Source organism: Mobula hypostoma, chromosome 24 (assembly GCF_963921235.1).
Source record: "Mobula hypostoma chromosome 24, sMobHyp1.1, whole genome shotgun sequence".
Lineage (NCBI taxonomy): Eukaryota > Metazoa > Chordata > Chondrichthyes > Myliobatiformes > Myliobatidae > Mobula > Mobula hypostoma.
The window spans coordinates 14,728,353-14,749,866 of record NC_086120.1 but is presented as its reverse complement, the minus strand read 5'-3'; the positions used below and the strand labels follow the sequence as shown (position 1 = coordinate 14,749,866).

Here is a 21,514-nt window from a genome sequence, read left to right as displayed (position 1 = left end):
TCAGAGTGGTCGTCTATGTGTGGAGCCTCACGAGATGGGGGAGATCTTAAAGTCTTTTTGCATCAGTATTTACTCAGGAAACTGGCATAACATTTCTGGAAGGAAGGGAAACAAGCAGCAGTGTCATGGAATATATAGAGATTAAAGAGGAAGATGCTCGCTGCCTTACAGGGAATAAAGGTAGATAAATCCCCCAGGCCTGACATATTTCCTCGGACCTTGAGAGACTGTTGTAGAAATTGCAGGGGCCCTGGTAGAAATATTTAGAATGTCCTTAGCCACGGGTGCGGTGCTAGAAGGTAGCTCATGTTGTTCTGTTGTTTAAAAAAGGCTCCAAAAGTAAACCAGGTAATTACAGGTTGGTGAGCCTGACATCAGCAGTAGGTAAATTATTGGAAGGTGTTCTGAGAGATCAGATATACAAGTATTTGGACTGCCAAGGGCCGATTAAGGATAGTATAGTCAGCATGGCTTTGTGCAAGGTAGATCATGTTTAACGAATCTTGTAGTTTTTCAAGGTTATCAAGAAAGTAGATGAAGGAAAGGCTGTGGATGTTGTCTACATGGACTTTAGTAAGGCCTTTGACAAGGTCCCACATGGGAGATTCGTTCAGAAGGTTCAGACACTAAGTATCCATGGAGAGGTTGTAAACTAGATTTGAAATTGGCTGTGTGGGAGAAGACAAAGAGTGGTTGTGGATGATTGCTTCTCAGACTGAAGGCCTGTGACTGGTGGTGTGTGCCTCAGGGATCTGTGCTGGGACCATTGTTGTTTGTATCAATGATCCAGATGATAATGTGGTCAATTGGATCAGCAAGTTTGCTGATGACACGACGATTGGAGGCATTGTGGATAGCAAGGAAGGCTTTCAAAGCTTGCAGAGGGATCTGGACCAACTGGAAAAATGGGCCAGAAAATGGCAGATGGAATTTAATGCAGACAAGTGTGAGGTGTTGCATTTTGGAAGGACAAATCAAGATAGGCCGTACACAGTAAATGGTAGGGCACTGAGGAGTGCGGAGGAACAAAGGGATCTGGGAGTTGATACATAATTCCCTGAAAGTGGCAGCACAGGTAGACAGGGTTGTAAAGGCAGCTTTTGGCATCCATAAATCAAAGTATTGAGTATAGGAGATGGGATGTTATAGTGAGGTTTTATAAGACATTGGTGAGGCCAAATTTGGAGTATTGTGTGCAGTTCTAGTCACCTAACTATAGGAAGGATAATAAGATTGAAAGAGAGCAGAGAAGATTTATTAGGATGTTGCTGGGTCTTCAGCTGGGTTACAGGGAAAGATTAAACAGGTTAGGACTTTATTCCTTGGAGTGTAGAAGAATGAGGGGAGATTTGATAGAGGTTTACAAAGTTATGAGGGTATAGACAAAGTAAATGCGAGTAGGCACTTTCCACTTAGATTAGGAGAGATAAATACGAGAGGACATGGCTTCAGGGTGAAAGGGGAAAGGTTTAGGGAGTACTTCTTCACTCAAGAGTGTGGAACGAGCTGCCATCTGACGTGGTAAATGTGGGCTCACTCTCAAGTTTTAAGAATAAATTGGTTAGATACATGGATAGGAGAGGTCTGGAGGGTTATGGACTGAGTGCAGGTCAATGGGACTAGTGGAATAAAGTTTCGGACCAGACTGGAAGGGACAAATGGCCTGTTTCCTGTGCTGCAGTGTTCTATGGTTCTAAAGCTGAAACTAGTGAGGAAGTGTTTTTTAGCAGGATGACACAAAGCATACTGCCAGAGTAACAACCACCATGGAATGGCTTCAAATTTAGAAAAAAAACTTTTCTTTCCTCAATACACATTTAAACCATCTTGTTTATTAATTGCCCCCCAAAAACCCAACCCAAAAAACTACTGCACGTGCACTCTATAGCTCTTTCAAATATGAATGACTCAGACTATAAAAGGATAAACCCCCAAAATTGACAGCTCTAATCCAAACTTTATTAATTTTCTTCCCAATTAAAATTGGTATTGCTTGGGACCCATCAACTACCATTGCCTTTCACAAGTATTTGAGGTAACCTTCTATGAAAGTGTTGGGGCTCAAGCCAGTCATGTATTTGCTAAGGATCCAAAGGAATTCTGCACTGTGACTACCTTACTACTAAACCACATGCAGATTTATTAAATGATTTTACAGAGCTCATGGTAGAGCGACTGCTGCAAGGAGTTGATGGGCAGAGGAATATTACATTCATGAATGACAATATTAAGTACAAAAAGGGGTTTCAAAAATAAACAATTACAAACAAGATTTCTTATTAAATGCACTGTGCCATCATTTTAAAGGCACCGTGAAAAATGGAGTTGTATTTCAATAAATGTCAAATAAAAAATATCCATTTAATACTTTAGAGCATCCATAAATATTTTAAAAAATCAAATGTTGCAAGTGTCAGAAATGTCAAGATTTCATATTGTACATAACTGGGTGTTTATTAATGCCAGTAATTTTAACTATATTCATGTCAATTTCTTAAATTATCAAATTACAATTTTTTGTTGCAAAAGTGCCATTTTATTTGTTTTTTTAAACCAGAACTTCAAGTATTTTAAGTTTATGAAATGATACAGAAGTTGATTTTAGAAGTTTCTAAACAAAAAAAGCACCCTACGCACATAAAGCTATTAGTATATATATATTTATAAAATCTCATTTCAGGTAAGGTTGGGCAAGCTGACAGCAGCATTTTCACATGGTTCAGTGTCCATCATCTCATCAGTAGCCAGTTCCGAACTCTGCTCTAGAGGCAGGATGTCAGTTGCCAATTCAGAACGTAATTCCACAGGCTTCACCTTATGCTTGATGAAATCAGAGCATAAATCTTCAGACTCTTTGTTACACTCTGCAAGTTTGATGGCATATGGGAAAAGAGTAATGTATTATAAATATTCATGTAAATTTTCAAGCTTGTTTACTTAAATGGCAACTGAACATTAAAGATCATACAATGTTTTCACCAGAGGTAATAAAATCTTAAACCCAGGTTTTCACACTCATAATATTGGAACAGCCAGCAGCAAAGCAAACCATTGAGACCATTTCTAAAAACACTATCTGCAACATGAAAGTCCAAACAGTACTTGACAAGTGTTTGGAACCTCATGTCAGACATTACCTTTGTCTTAACTAGAAAATATGTCGGATGATAAAATAAATTTAATCAGAATAAAAATTACTGAATAGAATATATTAACTAAAAACAAAAATCAGGACAACTGAGTAACTACGATAACATTCAGATGCTGTAAAAGATTTGGAGCAAGGTCCTGAATAAGTACTTTGTGTCAGTATACACTGAGGAAGACATAGAGAATAGTGAGATCAGTGTGCACCATGCTAATATCAGGCCATTTTGAGATAAAAAAAAGTGGTGGTGCTCTTGAAGGATATTAAGGGGACAAGTTCCTAGGGCCTGATGGAATTAACCCCAGCTTATTGAGAGGCAAGGAATGACATTGCTGAGGCCTTGAGCAAGATATTTGACAGATAAGCCCCCTGAAAGCTGGCAAGTAGCTCAAAGTTCAACATAAATTTATTATCAGAGTATATACGTGTCACCACATACAACCCTGAGATTCTTTCTGTGGGCATACTTAGCAAATCTATAGAACAGTAACCAAATAGGATCTGTAAACATCAGGAACTGTAAACTGAACAAACTGCGCAAACTGCACATTCCTGCGGTGCTCCTGTGCTGATGGAGATAGTGGAAATGTTTTTGACAATCCAAACCGACTGGGGCCTGCAAGCGAGGAAATCCAGGATCCAATTGCACAAGGGGAGGCTAATATACGTTGTTCAAGAAGGGAACTAGGGATAACACTGGAAACTATAGTCTGGCGAGTCAAATATCAGTGTTAGGGAAGCAATTGGAGACAATTCTTAGAGATAGTATTTATGAGAAATTGGAAAAGCATGGCCTAATTAGAGACTCAGATTTACTTTGTGCAGGGCATATCATGACTTAATGATTGAATTCTGAGGTGGTAACAAAGCTGATTGAAGAAGGTAGAACAATGGATACTATCTAAATGGATTTTAATAAGACATTTGACAATATACCCTATGATCAGCTGATTCAGAAGATTAAGATTAATGGGATCAATGTGAATTTAATGACTTGTCCATAAAATAAGTTAGCGGTCAATGACTCTTACTCTGCTTGATGTCTGTGATAAGCTAACTTGTGAAAATAAAAAACAAAGACAGGACGCGGGGTCATGAACAACTCCATCTCCAAGTGGTGAGGAAGATTGAAGCATCAAGGTGAAGGTGTTCAGACCCAGTCAGCGATTGTTCCCAACAGAAGCCACTGTTTGGACCAGATGCAAGTTCTGAGTCACAGAAGGACGGTTCAATGTTCTAAGATTTGTGTGATTGGACTGTACTTCATATTTGTCTCCTTCACTTTTTTGACATTTTCTCTCTTGTGGCCGATTGCAAGATCTTCGGGTGCGGGTGGGTTGGCGTAGGGGGCTTTTGATGCTACTGTCGCTGTTCCTTTTTGTGAGTGAGGGGGTTAGTCACTTTTTTCCTGTGGGGGAGGGGTTGGGGATGTGTTGTTATTGTCGATGTCTTTTTTTTGTGAGAGTGAGGGGTTCGGGGATTGCATTGTTACTGTTTTTTTTCCTGCAGGGAGGGGATGGGGGATTCTGAGGTCTGCGAGTTTCATTTCTTTTACTTTTTCCATGGCTATCCGCAGAAGACAAATATCAGTGTATTGTATATGCATACTTTGACAATAAAATGAACCTTGAACAGTGGTGCTCTGCAGGGATCTGTACTGGGACAACTTCTGTTGGGCTTATATACAAGTAACTTGGATGAAAAGGTAGATGGATGTGCTAGTAAGTATGAATATGACAAAGATTGGTGGCATTGTGGATAGTGTAGAAGGCTGCCCAACAATACAATGGGATATAGGCAGAGAAATGGCAGATAGTGGTATGCAAAAGTATGGGCACCCAGGTCAAAATTTCAGTGAGTAGAAGATGAACTGATCTCCAAAAGCCATAAAGTTAAAGATGAAACATTCTTTTCAACATTTTAAGATCAATGTATTATTTCTGTTCTGTACAATTTTTGAGTGGGGAAAAAAGGAAAGGAGCACCATGCAAAAGTTTGGGCACCCCAAGAGATTTGAGCTCTCAGATAACTTTTACCAAGGTCTCAGACCTCAATTAGCTTGTTAGGTCTATGGCTTGTTCACAATCATCATTAGGAAAGGCCAGGTGATACAAATTTCAAAGCTTTATAAATACCCTGACTCCTCAAACCTTGTCCCAACAATCAGCAGCCATGGATTCCTCTAAGCAGCTGCCCAGCACTCTGAAAATTAAAATAAATGATGCCCACAAAGCAGGAGAAGGCTATAAGAAGATAGCAAAGCATTTTCAGGTAGCTGATCCTCAGTTGGTAATGTAATTAAGAAATGGCAGTTAACAGGAATGGTGGAGGTCAAGTTGAGGTCTGGAAGACCAAGAAAACTTTCCGAGAGAACTGCTCGTAGGATTGCTAGAAAGGCAAATCAAAACCCCCGTTTGACTGCAAAAGACCTTCAGGAAGATTTAGCAGACTGGAGTGGTGGTGCACTGTTCTACTATGCAGCGACACCTGCACAAATATAACCTTCATGGAAGAGTCATCAGAAGAAAACTTTTCCTGCATCCTCACCACAAAATTCAGCATCAGAAGTTTGCAGAGGAACATCTAAACAAGCCTGATGCATTTTGGAAACAAGTCCTGAGAACTGATGAAGTTAAAATAGAACTTTGTGGCCGCAATAAGCAAAGGTATGTTTGGAGAAAAAAAGGGTGCAGAATTTCAGGAAAAGAACACCTCTCCAACTGTTGAGCACCGGGGTGGATCGATCATGCTTTGGGCTTATGTTGCAGCCAATGGCATGGGGAGCATTTACTGGTAGAGGGAGGAATGAATTCAATTAAATACCAGCAAATTCTGGAAGCAAACATCACACCATCTGTAAAAAAGCTGAAGATGAAAAAGAGGATGGCTTCTACAACAGGATAACGATCCTAAACACACCTCAAAATCCACAATGGACTACCTCGAGGCACAAGCTGAAAATTTTGCCATGGCCCTCACAGTCCCCCAACCTAAACATCATTGAAAATCTGTGGATAGACCTCAAAAGAACAGTGCATGTAAGACGGCCCAAGAATCTCACAGAACTAAAAGCCTTTTGCAAGGAAGAATGGGCGAAAATCACCTGAACAAGAATTGAAAGACTCTTAGCTGGCTACAGAAAGCGTTTACAAGCTGTGATACTTGCCAAAGGGGGTGTTACTAAATACTGACCATGCAGGGTGCCCAAACTTTTGCTTCGGGCCCTTTTCCTATTTTGTTATTTTGAAACTGTAAAAGATGGAAATAAAAAAAGTAATCTTGCTTAAAATATTAAAGAAATGTGTCATCTTTAACTTTATGCCTTTTGATAATCAGGTCACCTTTTACTTGCTTAGCTATTCACAGTAACAGAAATTTTGACCAGGGGTGCCCAAACTTTTGCATGCCACTGTATAGATTAATCCAGCCAAATGTGGGATGTTGTACTCTGATGAAATCAAATACAAAGATACATTACACAATTAATGACAGGACCCTGAACAGTGTTGTTGTAAAGAGGGATCTTGGGGTCCAAGTCCACTGCTCACTGAAAGTGGCCACACAAATTGATAGGATGGTGAAGGCATATAGTATGCTTGCCTTAAATAGTAAATTCTAAAGTCAGAAAGTTATGTTGCAGCTTTACAAAACTCTGGTGAGATTGCACCTGGATGCTGGCCACTCCATTATAGGAAAAACGTGGAGGATTTGGAGAGAATGTAGATGAAAATTACAAGGATACTTTATTGTCGCCAAACAATTGGTATTAGAACGTACAATCATCACAGCGATATTTGATTCTGCGCTTCACACTCCCTGGATTACAAGTATTAAATATTATAAATATCTGCAGGAGAAGATGGTGGCGCATCTGCGTGTGCGCAGCCCTCCGATGAAAAATGATATCGTATCTGTTAAATAGGGGCCGTGGACAATTTGATGGAGAATGGACGTGAAAGCACAGAGGAACATCTGGTAAATTTCTGAAATGTCCGTTCACTGCTGTCATTACTGTGCAGTCAGAAATCTTTCGGAGGGTTGGCCTCAAAATCCCCGGCCTTGCCTGCTTTTGGCAACAGAGAAGGAGGTCGAATCATTCGGACAGAAATGGCGCTCAGTACTCAGTGTCGGAGAGCTGATCAGAGCTTCAAGTTTTCGGATGACTCAGAGTCAGGTTGTGGTCGGCATGGCAGGGAGAGTTTTCGTCCTTCTCCCATCTGTGAGAGATGTGGGACATTTGAGAAACTTTGAACTTTACTGTGCTCATGGACTTCATCAAGTTATGGTATTGTGCACTGTTGTAACTATGTGTTATAATTATGTGGTTTTGTCAGTTTTTTCAGTCTTGGTCTGTCCTGTGTTTTGTGATATCACACCGGGGGAAATAATGTATCATTTCTTAATGCATGCATTACTAAATAACAATAAAAGAGGACTACGTGTCTTAATCTATCAAAAAGTTAAAATTAGTAAATATTAAAAATCTAAATTATAAATCATTAAATAGAAAATAGAAAAATGGGAAGTAAGGTAGTGCAAAAAAAACTGAGAGGCAGGTCCGGATATTTGGAGGGTACGGCCCAGATCCAGATCAGGATCCGTTCAGCAGTCTTATCACAGTTGGAAAGAAGCTGTTCCCAAATCTGGCGGTACGAGTCTTCAAGCTCCTGAACCTTCTCCCGGAGGGAAGAGGGACAAAAAGTCTGTTGGGCTGGGTGGGTCACGTCCTTGATCATCCTGACAGCACTGCTCCGGCAGCATGCGGTATAAAGTGAGTCCAAGGACGGAAGATTGGTTTGTGTGATGTGCTGCGCCATGTTCACGATCTTTTGCAGCTTTTTTTGGTCTTCGACAGGACAACTTCCATACCAGGTTGTGATGCACCCTAGAAGAATGCTTTCTACGGTGCATCTATAAAAATTAGTGAGGGTTTTAGGGGACGGGCCAAATTTCTTTAGTTTTCCTCGGGAAGTAAAGGCATTGGTGGGCCTTCTTGGCCGTGAACTCTACTTGGTTGGACCAAGTCAGGTCATTTGTGATATTGATCCCGAGGAACTTAAAAGCTTTTGACCTGTTCCACTTGCGCACCACTGTTTGGATTAGAGGACAGGTATTATAAGGAGAGGCTGGACAAACTAGAGTTGGTGCAACATAGGCTGCTGTAGACCTTATGGTTTATAAAATGAGAGGCATAGATAGCCAGTATCATTTGCCCACAATCAAAATAGCAAATAGTAGGTGGCTTGCATTTCAGGTGAGAAGGGGAAGGTTAAAGGAGAAGTGTAGGGCCAAGATTGTTTAAGAAAACAGGAGCAGGTACCTGGAATATATTGCCAGGAGAAGCAGTGGAAGCTCTTAGATGGGCACATTAATTAGCAGAGAATGGAGGGATATGAACCGTATGCAGGCAAAAGGTATTAGAATAATTAGATATCATTAGCTTAATTAGCTCAGCACAACATCATGGGCCTAAGGGCCTGTTTGCATGCTGTACTATTCTGTTCTAAAGGAAAGACAATGCAAGAATGAACTAAAATAAATGCAAATCTGCTCAAAGCAGCTGGTCATTGATACAACTGAGGAATCATTTTAATGCATGGAATGTGTACCTTTATCGTTTGGATTAGGTTTGTTCATCTGCACATCAACAATTACACAATCTGCATCATCATCCTCTTCTGTATCTGCCTGAAAACCATCAGTATCCATGGCTTCAGCCTAGAAACAAAGAGCACAAAGTTAGCTTGTTATTCCTGAATGTTGTGGTGTCCACAGTCTCACAAAAACAAGTGAGTGTAAGAATGAGAGGAAAAAGGAAATTAATCTGTTCACTAACATAATTCATATTAGTTTGTTACTCCAAGAAATTAGTCCAATGGCCTATACTAATTGACAGGTACAATTTTAATCATGTTCTATACTCAGTATAAACAGGCAACGTTTTAATATTTTTCATTACTATTAATAACTCCTCCTTCTTCCAGGAGCATACTTCTAACAAAGTAGTAGGAACCAGTATTAACAACCTGTAATTTATTTGCCTGAGGTGTCCTGGTAAAGTTTATTATTTTTTATGATGGAACAATTTAGCTCAGAGTCTAAAAATCAAACCTGAGCAATCCCATCACTTATTTCTCTATCTTCTCACATGTCCACCCACTTGTCCCTGCTTACCACTGACCTTAATAAGGAACCAACCAACCTACCAACTTCAGAGTATGGGAAGAAACTAGAGCACCTGGAGGGAATTCAGTAATGGAGAACATACAAACTCTACAGACATCACCAAAGATCTGAATTGAACCTTGGCCACTGAAACTAAGGCCAGTGCTAGCAATTGCACCACTATGCCAACCACACAAGACCATTGACCAGTTGTTTGTGAAGCTGGGATATGCTGTAAACCAATTAAGATTACACAACTGTTCCACTGATACACTGCTGTTAACATACAAAATTCACCACCTTAAACCACTTTTGATATTCCATTCAAGAAGGGAATTTTGGCTTTCAGAATAGTGACAAGTAACTATTTGATAGCATCTCTGACTGCTATGCAGATTTAGACCTTTTGGCCAAGTACGAACTTTGCTAGCAGACCTCTGGAAGTGCTATGAATCAGCAATTCTAACACAACCCAAAAGATAAATGGAAATAATTTCAGACTAATGCAAACTGAGTATCACACATGAACAACATTGTGAGCATCTGCTTTACTATAGCTGATGAGATGAAAACAACTTAATTCGTCTTTCACACATTACTCATTTTCCATACTGCTGGCCAAGCAAGAGAGGACAATAACAAACAGTCCATATCCTTCTAACTCCCAACCTTTTGTAACTAATATCTGTTTCCTCCAACTCAACAGTATTATCACTCACGCCAACTTCTATGGAGCAAACACCAAACTAAACCTCTGGGTGATAAAAGGTTCAGGAGTTTTAGCCTTCAACTTTCCCCTTAAACAGGCAGCAGCTACTCAGATGTTGCCATCACTAACTTGGCCAACTAAACATTCTTACATAGCATAAACTCTCCTTTACCTCCACTCACTTCCTCCAAATCAAAGGCGCAGCTTTAGAAATTTGCATGGGTTCAAGTTACGTTGGAATACATAGAACAGTCCATGTTTCAGGCCTAATCATCTTACTCTTTTCCGCTAGTAAACTACAGCAAATTCATCCCACATTTATACAAGTTGCATATTTTCTCATTTTAACAGTCTATATCTACACTTTTCCCTCCCTAGATGGCCAATTCAATTTCCGTGAATGGTTAGCAACCAATATTCAAAGTCCCACCATGCTCCTACAAGGACTCCTTTACACAGAATATCTTTTCTCATATCTGTTTTAGTGACATCACCTTTCCCCCTCCACTTTATTTCTCACTTCTCTCCTTCCATTCAGCACAAGAGTAGAGTTCTCTTTCACCTTCCACACCAATCACTTCCACAATCATTCAACTACCTTCTGGAATCACTAACTCATCTCCCTCAGTCCCAGCATTCAGAAACAATCATCTTTCTACAGCTACCTAGTTGCAATCCCATCTCCATCAGTTACTTAGCACTTTCCCCATGCAACCAGAAGGGCTGCATCACTGTTCTTTTCCCAATTCCCTTCCAGGCTGAGCAGCAAATCACATACACTTCTTCCAATTTAATGTAACACATTTAACGTTCAATGCTTTTAAGAACTCCTTTCATCTGCAAGTGCAAGTGTGCCCCATCTTAGTCATTTTAATTCACCATCCCACTCTGCTCTCTGTTGGAACAATGCAGAAGGCTGAAGCCCAATGAGTACTTCACGAACAGCACCTCACTTTGTATCTTGAGAATCAATAATTAATTTAACCACTTCGGATAACTTTCTTGCTTGTTTTAAAATTGGCCAAACCTGACACAGCCTCTCAAAGTCCAACCCTCCGTTCCCATCATGAAAGGTGGAGAACAGGCAAGGCCGGTCAACAGGGCTCTGGTGAAGCTGTACAGGTCAATCCCCTGTACAGTGGACACAACAGATGACAGAGACATTGATGAACTCCAACCACACCATCAACTTTGGACAATGGAGATGGGAGATCATCAATGGCCTATGCTCCACTGGGAGGAAGGTCCCAAGAAGAAGAAACCTGATACAAGGTTATATACTTGTAAAGTTTGCTGTTTTCTCCTCCTGATCAGATGCTACCTGATCTGCTGGATTCTTTCATTTCAGATTTCCAAGTGCTGTGTTCTGTAACCTACCTCCAAACTGTCCTCATTTATCTTTTCTCTATTTACATTTCTCTAGATAAATTTCTTTTTTCCAACTATATTAATAGCAATCATTTCACTGCGATAACCTTAGTCTCTGCCCTATCACAGATGCTCCCTGAACTCTACACCCTACTCTCTTCTCTTCCAGATCAACATTTCAGTTCTGATGAAATGTTCTGATGTTTCTCTTTTGACAGATACTGCTGAACCCTAGTGCCCTCACTATTTCTGTTGTAGTTATTACAGAAGTAAGAAAAGTATTTCTAAATTGGAAACATCCCAATGGGATGGCAGAATAAATGCAATTCCTCAGTTCAAGCACGATATGATAATTGAACAGTATGAATAATGATTTAGCCCTTAGTGAGTGGAGATCAGCGTCACAAAACTCAATGGCAACTTTTCACTGAAATTTCACGTAGATACCAATTTGGGGTTGAGACAAAAAGGTTTGTGATTTACCTGTTTTAGAATGGAATACTGTATCCAAAGCAGACATAGTTGTTTAAAAATCACAATGTACATAGGTCTTCTGTCCTGCACTTATTTTAAAATATTGCAATGCTTGTCCTAAATTTATACAAATCTCTGCAAGCGCAACGTGATTCCACGAAAATACTCTAGATGACAGCCTTGTCCGAGGATAATCAAACACCATTGAGTTTCTATTCACTCTGGACTGACGTTTTAAAGGAAGGTGAAGAGGAATTTAAAAGTAATTGACAATTGTAGCATAAAACTAGGAAATATTTCTGAACCTTTTTAAATACATTAATTTTTGAAAATGATTATGTAATCCACAAATGCTAGAATCTGATTTAAAAACTGGCGATGGTCATGGAGTTAAACAATTGCTACTCAAGATGCAAAGGACCTGGCTCTTAAAGGACAATTGTTTTTTCACAGAAGATTCTATTTGATTGGGCCATTGGTTAATTTGGGCAGCCATTTATTAGGGACAACTTTTAAAGAACAAAAACTAATTAAGAAGTTAGCCGGGATTCCCTTAGTTTACTCAGGACACTATGCCACTTAGTTGGGACAGAAGACTGTTGCTGAACAATTTCTAACTCCCATCAGTTGCATGGCCCTTAGACGCTACCATGTACTTAGAATGATCAGTTTTTAAATAGCATCAGTTGCATGTGTTTGTGTTCAAGAAGCAGTAATTTTCATCACTGAGTTGCGATAAGCTGCAAGACAATTTAGAGCAGTTTTGTTCACTGTGGCTTTAAGCATTTAGGTTTGGCAATGCCAGAAATGGGTGGGAGTGAAAACAAAACAATTTCACTTCTTCAAGTTAGGAATTATGAAGAATTTGAATCATCTGGAATACTCGAATTAAATGGAGATTTGGAGGAAGAAATTGGCTAAAGCATTGCATATGAAGTCTATTATCTGCATTAGGTGCGTGTGTGTTGATTTTGATCATTTATAGTCAATCATAATAACACAGCAGACAAACTCCTCCAGGAATATTAGGAACTAACACAGCTTTATAGTACTGTAGAAATATTGGTTGCATTTGAATTTATTCTGTATTTCATTTAAATCTATAAATTGTTGCTCAGTTAAATGGTAGTCTCTTTCTTTTTTTTTTAAAAAAAAAAGATACCTTTTAACTTTTTCCATAACAAAATGTAATTTAGTTTCAGGGCAATCTCACCTGATCTGCTTCAGTGTCTACACACTTCTGCATGAACTTTTTTATGGACATACTTCCAGCTGGCTTCCGCTTTCCTGAACTGGGTATGCATTGTGCTGTATTCTTCACCAAATTGGGAGTATTCTGTCCACCTCCCGCTGTAACAGTACACTCCTCCTTGACTGTAGGCTGGACTTGTGTGAGGTAATTCCATTGTCCTGGAACAGGAAGGTTCTCCATCCTAAATTTTCTCAGAACCTCATCATGTACATACCAACATTTTAATCTGAATGCCACTCTTTTCTCATACACTCCATTTTCTGTAATAAGTCGCTTCAATTTTGCCTTGGATGGGATGGACACGTCCTCATCCACTGTGGGCGTCTCAGGTCTCGAGGCATCAGAGCTTGGTGGACTTGAATCAGAAGGAGGAAGTGCCGGCACATCTGTAGAAGGTTTATGTTTGTACCACTCCTGAAATTCCTTGATAATAACTTTTTTGCCATTCACATTTCCATGAAGTAGTGGAAGCAGGCTTATTAATACTGAACAAAAGAAATTACACATCACCAAAAGAAGCACTTCACAGTAAAACATTTAAAACATCTGCAATTTGGTTTTATCCTGCAATCATATGCATAGAACCGCACCCCCCCCCCAAAAAAACAAAATTACTGAGCTCCTTATGGCAACTTGCAAGAGAAATACCAGGTATCGTATCCTAAATGTATTAACATCTTAAATATTCTCTCAAGTACAAGCTTAGACCTTGAATGCAAAGCAAAATCTACAAAATTGGGAAGTCACAATGTCAACATGGTTCAAAGGAAGCAATCTAGTTCAAATACAAAAGGTTCTAGATTTAGATTGCAATTCTGTAGGGAAGTGAAGCCAATATCTTCACTGCGATAAGTAGATTTTGAGATGCTTCCTTGCAGTCAAATCACCAAGCTGCAGCTTAAAAAGACCTCGATTGCAAAATATCATCCTCTTTGAAGAACATGAGTTTCTCCTATTATTCCAGTTAACTGAATTAACACTACAATTAAAACAGCTCAACCCATCTAACATGGGCTTTTGATACCTTGCTGTCAGCCTATTAGTGCAGAAATGATGGGTGATTTTTTTTGGAAGTTCTAGGTTTTAGTGCCTCAGCATTCGTTAATATTTAAGCATGCCAAAGAGTTATTTCACAAATACAGTCCATGCACTATCTGGTAAATGATCATCAGCAATCTAACTACAACACTAGCAGGCCACTACAGTGGTATAAATTGCTGTAAATTTCAATTTATTAGTGCTCAGAGACCAAGTTTAATAATTGCTACAATATTTCAATTAAAAAGAGCTAATGTTCAGAGCATTCTGAATTCTAGATAGATTGGCCCCTTACTTTGTTCTTCTTTTAATGTCCCATTGTGCGTTTCCTGCGTCTGCTCATCTTCGATCATGTGAATTGAAAACTGTTGAAGTGTCTTCATGGAGGAGTCATTTAACACATCACCGTCAATCTCCCAAAAACATCCAAGTAGGGTGGGCTGCAACACTTGAAATTTCTTTCCTTTCATCAACTCGTCCCATTCCTTTGCTTTCATCCGCTGACGGATTTTCTGCTTTTCAGGATTTTCCCCCTCCTGGATGAAGGAAAAATTAAACTCAACCTGCTATTTCTAGAAGAATCATTAATTTAAACAGAATTCACCACAGAGGCAATGTATCTACATGTTATTGTTCCCCAACCTCAGGGGCAAGGCAGGCCAGGGAAGAACCTTTAAGTGCATTGAATTTTCAAATCAAAGAACTTAAGAGTAGGAAGGAGAAAAAAAAAGTTATGGTCTGCATAGGGAACTTACTTCTATCTCAATCAGTAGTTTACTTACACAAATCATTGACCATACCAGCGAGACATCCACGCCAAACTCATCAATTTCTTCTCATGCAATTATTCTAGTTATGACCCACAGGGGTCGGGGTTGGGACCGCTGCTTTTTATGATGTACATCAATGATTTAGACTACGGGATTAATGGATTTGTGGCCAAAATTACTGATGATACAAAGACAGGTGGAGGAGCGGGTAGTGTTGAGGAAACGAGAGCCTGCAGAGATTTAGATAGTTTAGGAGAATGGGCAAAGTGGCAAATGAAATACAATTGTTTGAAAGTGTATGGTCATGCACTTTGGTGGAAGAAATAAACGAGCAGACTATTATTTAGATGGGGAGAGAATTCAAAATGCAGAGATGCAAAGGGACTTGGGAGTCCTTGTACAGGATACCCTAAAGGTTAACTTCCAGGTTGAGACATTTTTGAAGTAGGCAAATGCAATATTGGCATTCATTTCTAGGGATATAGAATATAAGAGCAGGGCTGTGTTGTTGAGGCCCTACAAGGCACTCGTGGGACCACGTTTGGAGTATTGTGTGCAGTTTTGGGCTCCTTATTTTAGAAATGATATACTGACATTGGAGAAGATTCATGAGAATGATTCCAGGAATGAAAGGGTTACCGTATGAGGAACGTCTAGCAGCTCTTGGGCTGTATTCCCCGGAGTTCAGGAGAATGGAGGGGGGGATCTCATAGAAACTTTCCAAATGTTAGAAGCCCTGAACGGTTTAGATATGGTAAAGTTATTTCCCATAGTAGGGGAGTCTAGGACAAGAGGACATGACTTTAGGACGTCCATTTAGAACAGAGATGCGGAGAAATTACTTTAGTCAAAGGGCGGTAAGTCTGTGAAATTTGTTGCCATGAGCAGCTGTGGAGGAAAGTCATCGTGTGTATTTAAGGCAGAGATAGATAGGTTCTTGATTAGCCAGGGCATCAGAGTATGGGGTGAAAGCAGGGGAGTGGGGATGACTGAAAGAATTGAAGGGCAGAGCAGACTTGATGGACTGAATGGCCTACCTCTATTCCTATATTTTATGGTCTTTATAGTGCACTAAATCCAAATTCTACTTCAGCTTAAATCAACAAATTTAGGATGAACTAGAAATTAAACTTACTTCAGGACCTGCTACACTACAGGACCATTATTTGAGTTATCAAGAAATGAAAAGTGCGGTTAACAATATGGCAAATGAGTTAACAGTGGCTCAGTCACCTCCGATAAAGCCATACCTCATCAGTTGCACCTTCTCCTTCAGACAGATAGCCATGGGGAACAAAAAATCCATCATCGTCATCTTCATCATCTCCCTCATCATCATCATCCTAAATAAAAGATAAAATAATGGATATGTATCAAACACAAAAATATTTACATTCGTGCAAACACGAGGAAATCTGCAGATGCTGGAAATTTAAACAACACACACAAAAAGTGCTGGTGAACGCAGCAGGCCAGGCAGCATCTCTAGGAAGAGGTACAGTCGACGTTTCGGGCCGAGACCCTTCATCAGGACTAACTGAAAGAAGAGCTAGTAAGAGATTTGAAAGTGGGAAGGGGAGGGGGAGATCCAAAATGATAGGAGAAGATGGGAGAGGGAGGGATAGAGATAAAGCAAAGAGCTGGAAAGTTGATTGGCAAAACGGATACAAGGCTGGAGAAGGGAGAGGATCATTGGACAGGAGGCCTAGGGAGAAAGAAAGGGGAGGGGAGCCCAGTTGATGGAGAGCAGGCAAGGGGTTACAGTGAGAGGGACAGAGGGAGAAAAAAAAAGAGAAAAAGCGGGGGGGGGGAATAAATAAGGGATGGGGTAAGAAGGGGAGGAGGGGCATTAACAGAAGATAGAGAAGTCAATGTTCAATGCCATCAGGTTGGAGGCTACCCAGATGGAATATAAGGTGTTGTTCCTCCAACCTGAGTGTGGTTTCATCTTGACAGTAGAGGAGGCCATGGAAAGACATATCAGAATGGGAATGGGATGTGGATTTAAAACGAGTGGCCACTGGGAGATCCTGTTTTCTCCGGCGGACAGAGCGTAGGTGTTCAGCAAAGCGGTCTCCCAGTCTGCGTCGGGTCTCGCCAATATATAGAAGGCCACATCGGGAGCACCGGACGCAGTATATCACCCCAGCCGACTCACAGGTGAAGTGTCGCCTCACCTGGAAGGACTGTCTGGGGCCCTGAATAGTGGTGAGGGAGGAAGTGTAAGGGAATGTGTAGCTCCACTTACAAGGATAAGTGCCGGGAGGGAGATTGGTGGGAAGGGATGGTGAGGGGGTGGGAGAGAGAGGGAAAGATGTTTACATTCAATCAGGTTTATTCCTATAAACCTACTGTAGATCAATAAAGTGTGGGGAAAAATCCCTGGTGCATACATTACATAACCATGCTGAAGTTTTGTCCTTCAAATGCTCCCATTGTTGCATTTCAGTTTTCAGCCTGCTGTTTTTTTTTGTTTTTAAATACAAGAACTATTCCCTTACTTGTGGCTTACCATAACTTCCATGATACAAATTTTCCACATAGAAGGGGTCTTTAAAAGCTATCTCCTTTGTCAATCTCTACACATGGTATAAACAGGAGACAAATGTAGGATGACTACTTCAAAGATTCAAAGTACATTTATTATCAAAGTATGCAGACAGAATACAACTTAGATCGTCCTCCTATAGGCAGCCACGAAACAAAGAAACACTATGAAATCCATTCAAGAACACACAAAATCTTACTGAAAAACTGTTTTTCCAATAACAATTGATAAATGTACAAAAACAGAAGTATTACAAAAGTGGATACAGCAATAACAAAAAAAATTAGGTATTTGTATTTTTCATCTTCAGAACATCAAGGCATTTCACTAAAGAACTGCTTTTTAACCTATTATCTCATTTTGCAGAGGGGTTTTCTAGCGCAACTACTTATATGCAATTGCAGAGTTAACTAAAGAACCGGTATGCAGAATAGCTTTGAAAAAGTGCAGAGGTCAGCAAGACGAACCATTATGGCCTTTCCAATCCTGAGCATTTCTATTATTTACCAGTATGAAATGGAAAACATATAAAAAGTTGTTCCTTAACACATGAACATTTTGAATTGCAGATTCTCCAATTACATCAAAACTTTGACCATGATTAAATATTAATGAATTTATTAAGACATCATTAAATGACATTAAAACATCTGCACTAACCCCTTCACTGTGGGACAGAGATTCGCCGGGTTCTTCTTCCTCCCATTCATCATCACTGTCCACTTCATAATCCAATAACTGCTGTAGGAGCAAAATAACATTTATACTCTGGAGAGTTAAAAGGGTAACTTTAAATGCTTCATCTTGTTACATGCAAAGGAAGGACTCAGCCATGACTGATAGCTCCATCACTGAGCTGACATCCTATCCAAATAATACTGTCACATGGTACTAAGCAACTAAAAATAAGAACTGATAAAATGTTTATTTCACATTTTGTATATGTTTTTGCCCCACATAAATTCCTTAAATGAATTCTATTCAATACTTCAATTTTTTTGGGTAGATTTGAGAATTCTGCAAATGTGAATTTCCATAACTTGAATGGCCACAATGAGGGCTGTCTGTTCAAAGAGATGCACAGAAATGGTCTAATTGGTTCAAAACACCCCAATATTTAATTTCACATGCAAAGTATTTACTCCCTTGTGCACTATTATAACAGTTCACCACTCTTTACTAATGTTGCTGCACATACTCATTGGAATATGGCAAATGCTACAAATGTTATCAGCAAGCATAGTTCAGACTAATGAACTCTTCTCGGGGTTTTAGGCAGGTCCAGGTATGTACTTTAACCACCATTTCGATGACAAACTCTGCTATCTTCATCAAGGAAGATGGCAGAGCTGGTCATCAAAACATCAGTTAAAATTGATGCCTGTATCCTGATGGAAGCACAAGAATTTATTCACCACATATGCAGGAAAGCACTAGATCTTTTTCATAGTTCAGATTATTAACCATTGTATTATAGTCCAGCTGAATTAACAATATAAGGAAAACAAAATGGCAATTTTCAATAGTGCTCAGCATTATCTTTTATTGCTAAAAGCTTGGGAATTTTAAGAGAACCATAATACACCTTGCATCATATTATTTTCTACACCAGCTTCCTTACCTCATCCTTAGCAAATGGATTCCGAGATTTCACCTTTGCACTCTTCTTCTGCCAGGTTCCCCAATAGGCAGGGCGATGATTTTCATGAAATTGTAGCAACTTCATTCTGCAAAATTTCCTCTTATCAATGGTTCCACTACTTGAATTAGTGTCTATCACTATCACATCACTGCTTAAAGAAAATGTAAAATTATTACCAAGTTGGAAGTGAACATGGATCACCTACTCTATAAACCTATTTAAATAGTCCAATTATTGTGACCCCAAACCTTATCCATACACAAAACTTCATCTTATATTCTTAGCAGTAAACTTTGGCTAACATCTGCTTGTAATTCAGGGAAGATTTCCAGCATACAAATTAAACTAATTGTCTCAGGTTAAACTGAGTTTTACAAAATATACCAATATTGCTGATGTTTTTATTCTATTTTAATACTTCTGAAAAAAAATCTGAAGTTCATTTTAGAATTACGCATGTAACAAATAGCATAAAAGCCTGGAACAAGCCAATTCCCATCATTTGTCACTTGACTCACAGTAAAGATATTAAGTTGCTCAGCCTCGAGCTTCCTTTCTATTAAATTGCACTCCTCCACCCCAAATCAGCAGCAAATTTAGCAATAGTATAAGAAATAGAATCATGGCTTTGAGATTTATTTTATGGCAGAACATACAGCTTTACAAAAATAGCGAATGAAAGAAATGCAATACACATATACAAGAGGCATCACAAAGATACTACCGGAAGAGGAGACTAGTTTTGGAATTAAGCAAGGGTAACCAATCAGATTCAATCGTGGACCAGTTCAACACACACAGATAGAAGGACTACTCGAACTCAACAGACTACTGGTAATTCAGAAAAGAAATCTAGGAGGAGGGATGTCTTCATGAAACAATGACGTGAGCAGACTGGCCAAAGTTAACTGTGAGAAGGGGAAAGATAATTTTATATCCAAAAGACACAGGAGCAGAATTAGGCTATTCAGCCCATTGAGTCTGCTCTGCCATTCCATTATAGAAACATAGAAAACCTACAACACAGGCCCTTCGGCCCACAAAGCTGTGCCGAACATGTCCTTACCTGAGAAATTACTTAGGGTTACCCACAGCCCTCTATTTTTCTGAGCTCCATACACCTGCCCAGGAGTCTCTTAAAAGATCCTATCATTGCCTCCACCACTATCGCCAGCAGCCCATTCCATGCACCCACCACTCTGTGTAAAAAACTTAACCCTGATATCTCCTCTGTACCTACTTCCAAGCACCTTAAAACTGTGCCCTCGTGCTAGCCATTTCCACCCTGGGAAAAAGCCTCCGACTATCCACATGATCAATGCCTCTCATCATCTTATACACCTCTATTGGGTCTATGTATAATATATATTATTTCATTTGTCTGCACATTATCTATCCCTATTCCTACCAGTTCATTATAAAAGGAAATTCTGAAAAATACAGTATTTTTACCTGCACGAACTACCTTCAGTGATGCTTATTCTTGGACTTGTAGGGCCAGATGTTCGAGGCTTCTTCTTGTGCATTTCTTTGAAGTAATTGGAACTGAAACTCTGATGTTCCAGCAATTCATCTAATTGCTCAAGTACTTCTTGATCCAAGTATATCCGACTCGTTGGAGCAAGGACCATGTGTTCTTTGATTTCAAAAGGAGCAAACTTTCCACAGGATCCAGCAAGAGTCTATGGAAGAAATAGATTTTTGGTTACAGGTGTATAATGGATTGACATATACAGTGGCAGTATTTGCAGTAGCGTTACTATTATCCAAGTATTCAGTTTTCATGCACTACCATTCTAATATTAAGGCAAGTACGGCTGCTTACTCACAAAACACAAACTCAATTTAAAGAGGGAAGCCCAAGCAAGAAAGAAAGGTAGATAGTTAAGTAAGTAAAAGGACCCAATAAGAATAGCATCAAAATAAGCATAACGGTGAACTGAATTCTATCCCAGAGATTAGGAGGAATGCTTTACGAAAGTCAATCCAAAGGATTAAATGCTGCAAATCAAGTTGCGTGACGGGATAAGGTTCACAATATACACAGATCATTTTAGTTTAGTTATAAGTCCCCGGGGCCTGATGGAATATTCCCCAGGGTGCTCCACGAGGCGAGAGAAGAGATTGCTGAGCCTCTGGCTAGGATCTTTATGCCCTCGTTGTCCATGGGAATGGTACTGGAGGATTGTTGTCTCCTTGTTCAAAAAAGGTAGAAAGGTAGTAGGGATAGTCCGGGTAATTATAGACCAGTGAGCCTTACGTCTGTGGGGGGAAAGCTGCTGGAAAAGATTCTTAGAGATAGGATCAATGGGCATTTAGAGAATCATGGTCTGATCAGGGACAGTCCACATGGCTTTGTGAAGGGCAGATCATGTCTAACAAGCCTGATAGAGTTCTTTG

At 39.7% G+C, this 21,514-nt stretch overlaps 1 protein-coding gene across 5 annotated transcripts in view; it reads right to left on the bottom strand.

The window, feature by feature from the left end:
* Nucleotides 1-1,971: 1,971 nt before the first annotated feature.
* The window catches only part of chaf1a (chromatin assembly factor 1, subunit A (p150)), a 60,418-nt gene continuing 40,875 nt past the window's right edge, over nt 1,972-21,514 (bottom strand). For 2 of the 5 annotated variants that reach the window (XM_063032431.1, XM_063032427.1), the window contains 8 exons: nt 20,567-20,796; nt 19,094-19,265; nt 18,133-18,213; nt 16,175-16,267; nt 14,450-14,690; nt 13,078-13,601; nt 8,758-8,866; nt 1,973-2,864 (listed from right to left, as the gene is read on the bottom strand). In XM_063032431.1, coding sequence (XP_062888501.1) covers nt 2,677-2,864; nt 8,758-8,866; nt 13,078-13,601; nt 14,450-14,690; nt 16,175-16,267; nt 18,133-18,213; nt 19,094-19,265; nt 20,567-20,796 — 1,638 coding nt within the window. In that variant the 3' untranslated portion in view covers nt 1,973-2,676. Of the gene's footprint in view, nt 2,865-8,757; nt 8,867-13,077; nt 13,602-14,449; nt 14,691-16,174; nt 16,268-18,132; nt 18,214-19,093; nt 19,266-20,566; nt 20,797-21,514 lie in introns of all 5 variants that reach the window. The other 3 variants (XM_063032429.1, XM_063032430.1, XM_063032428.1) reach the window with 3 other exon arrangements.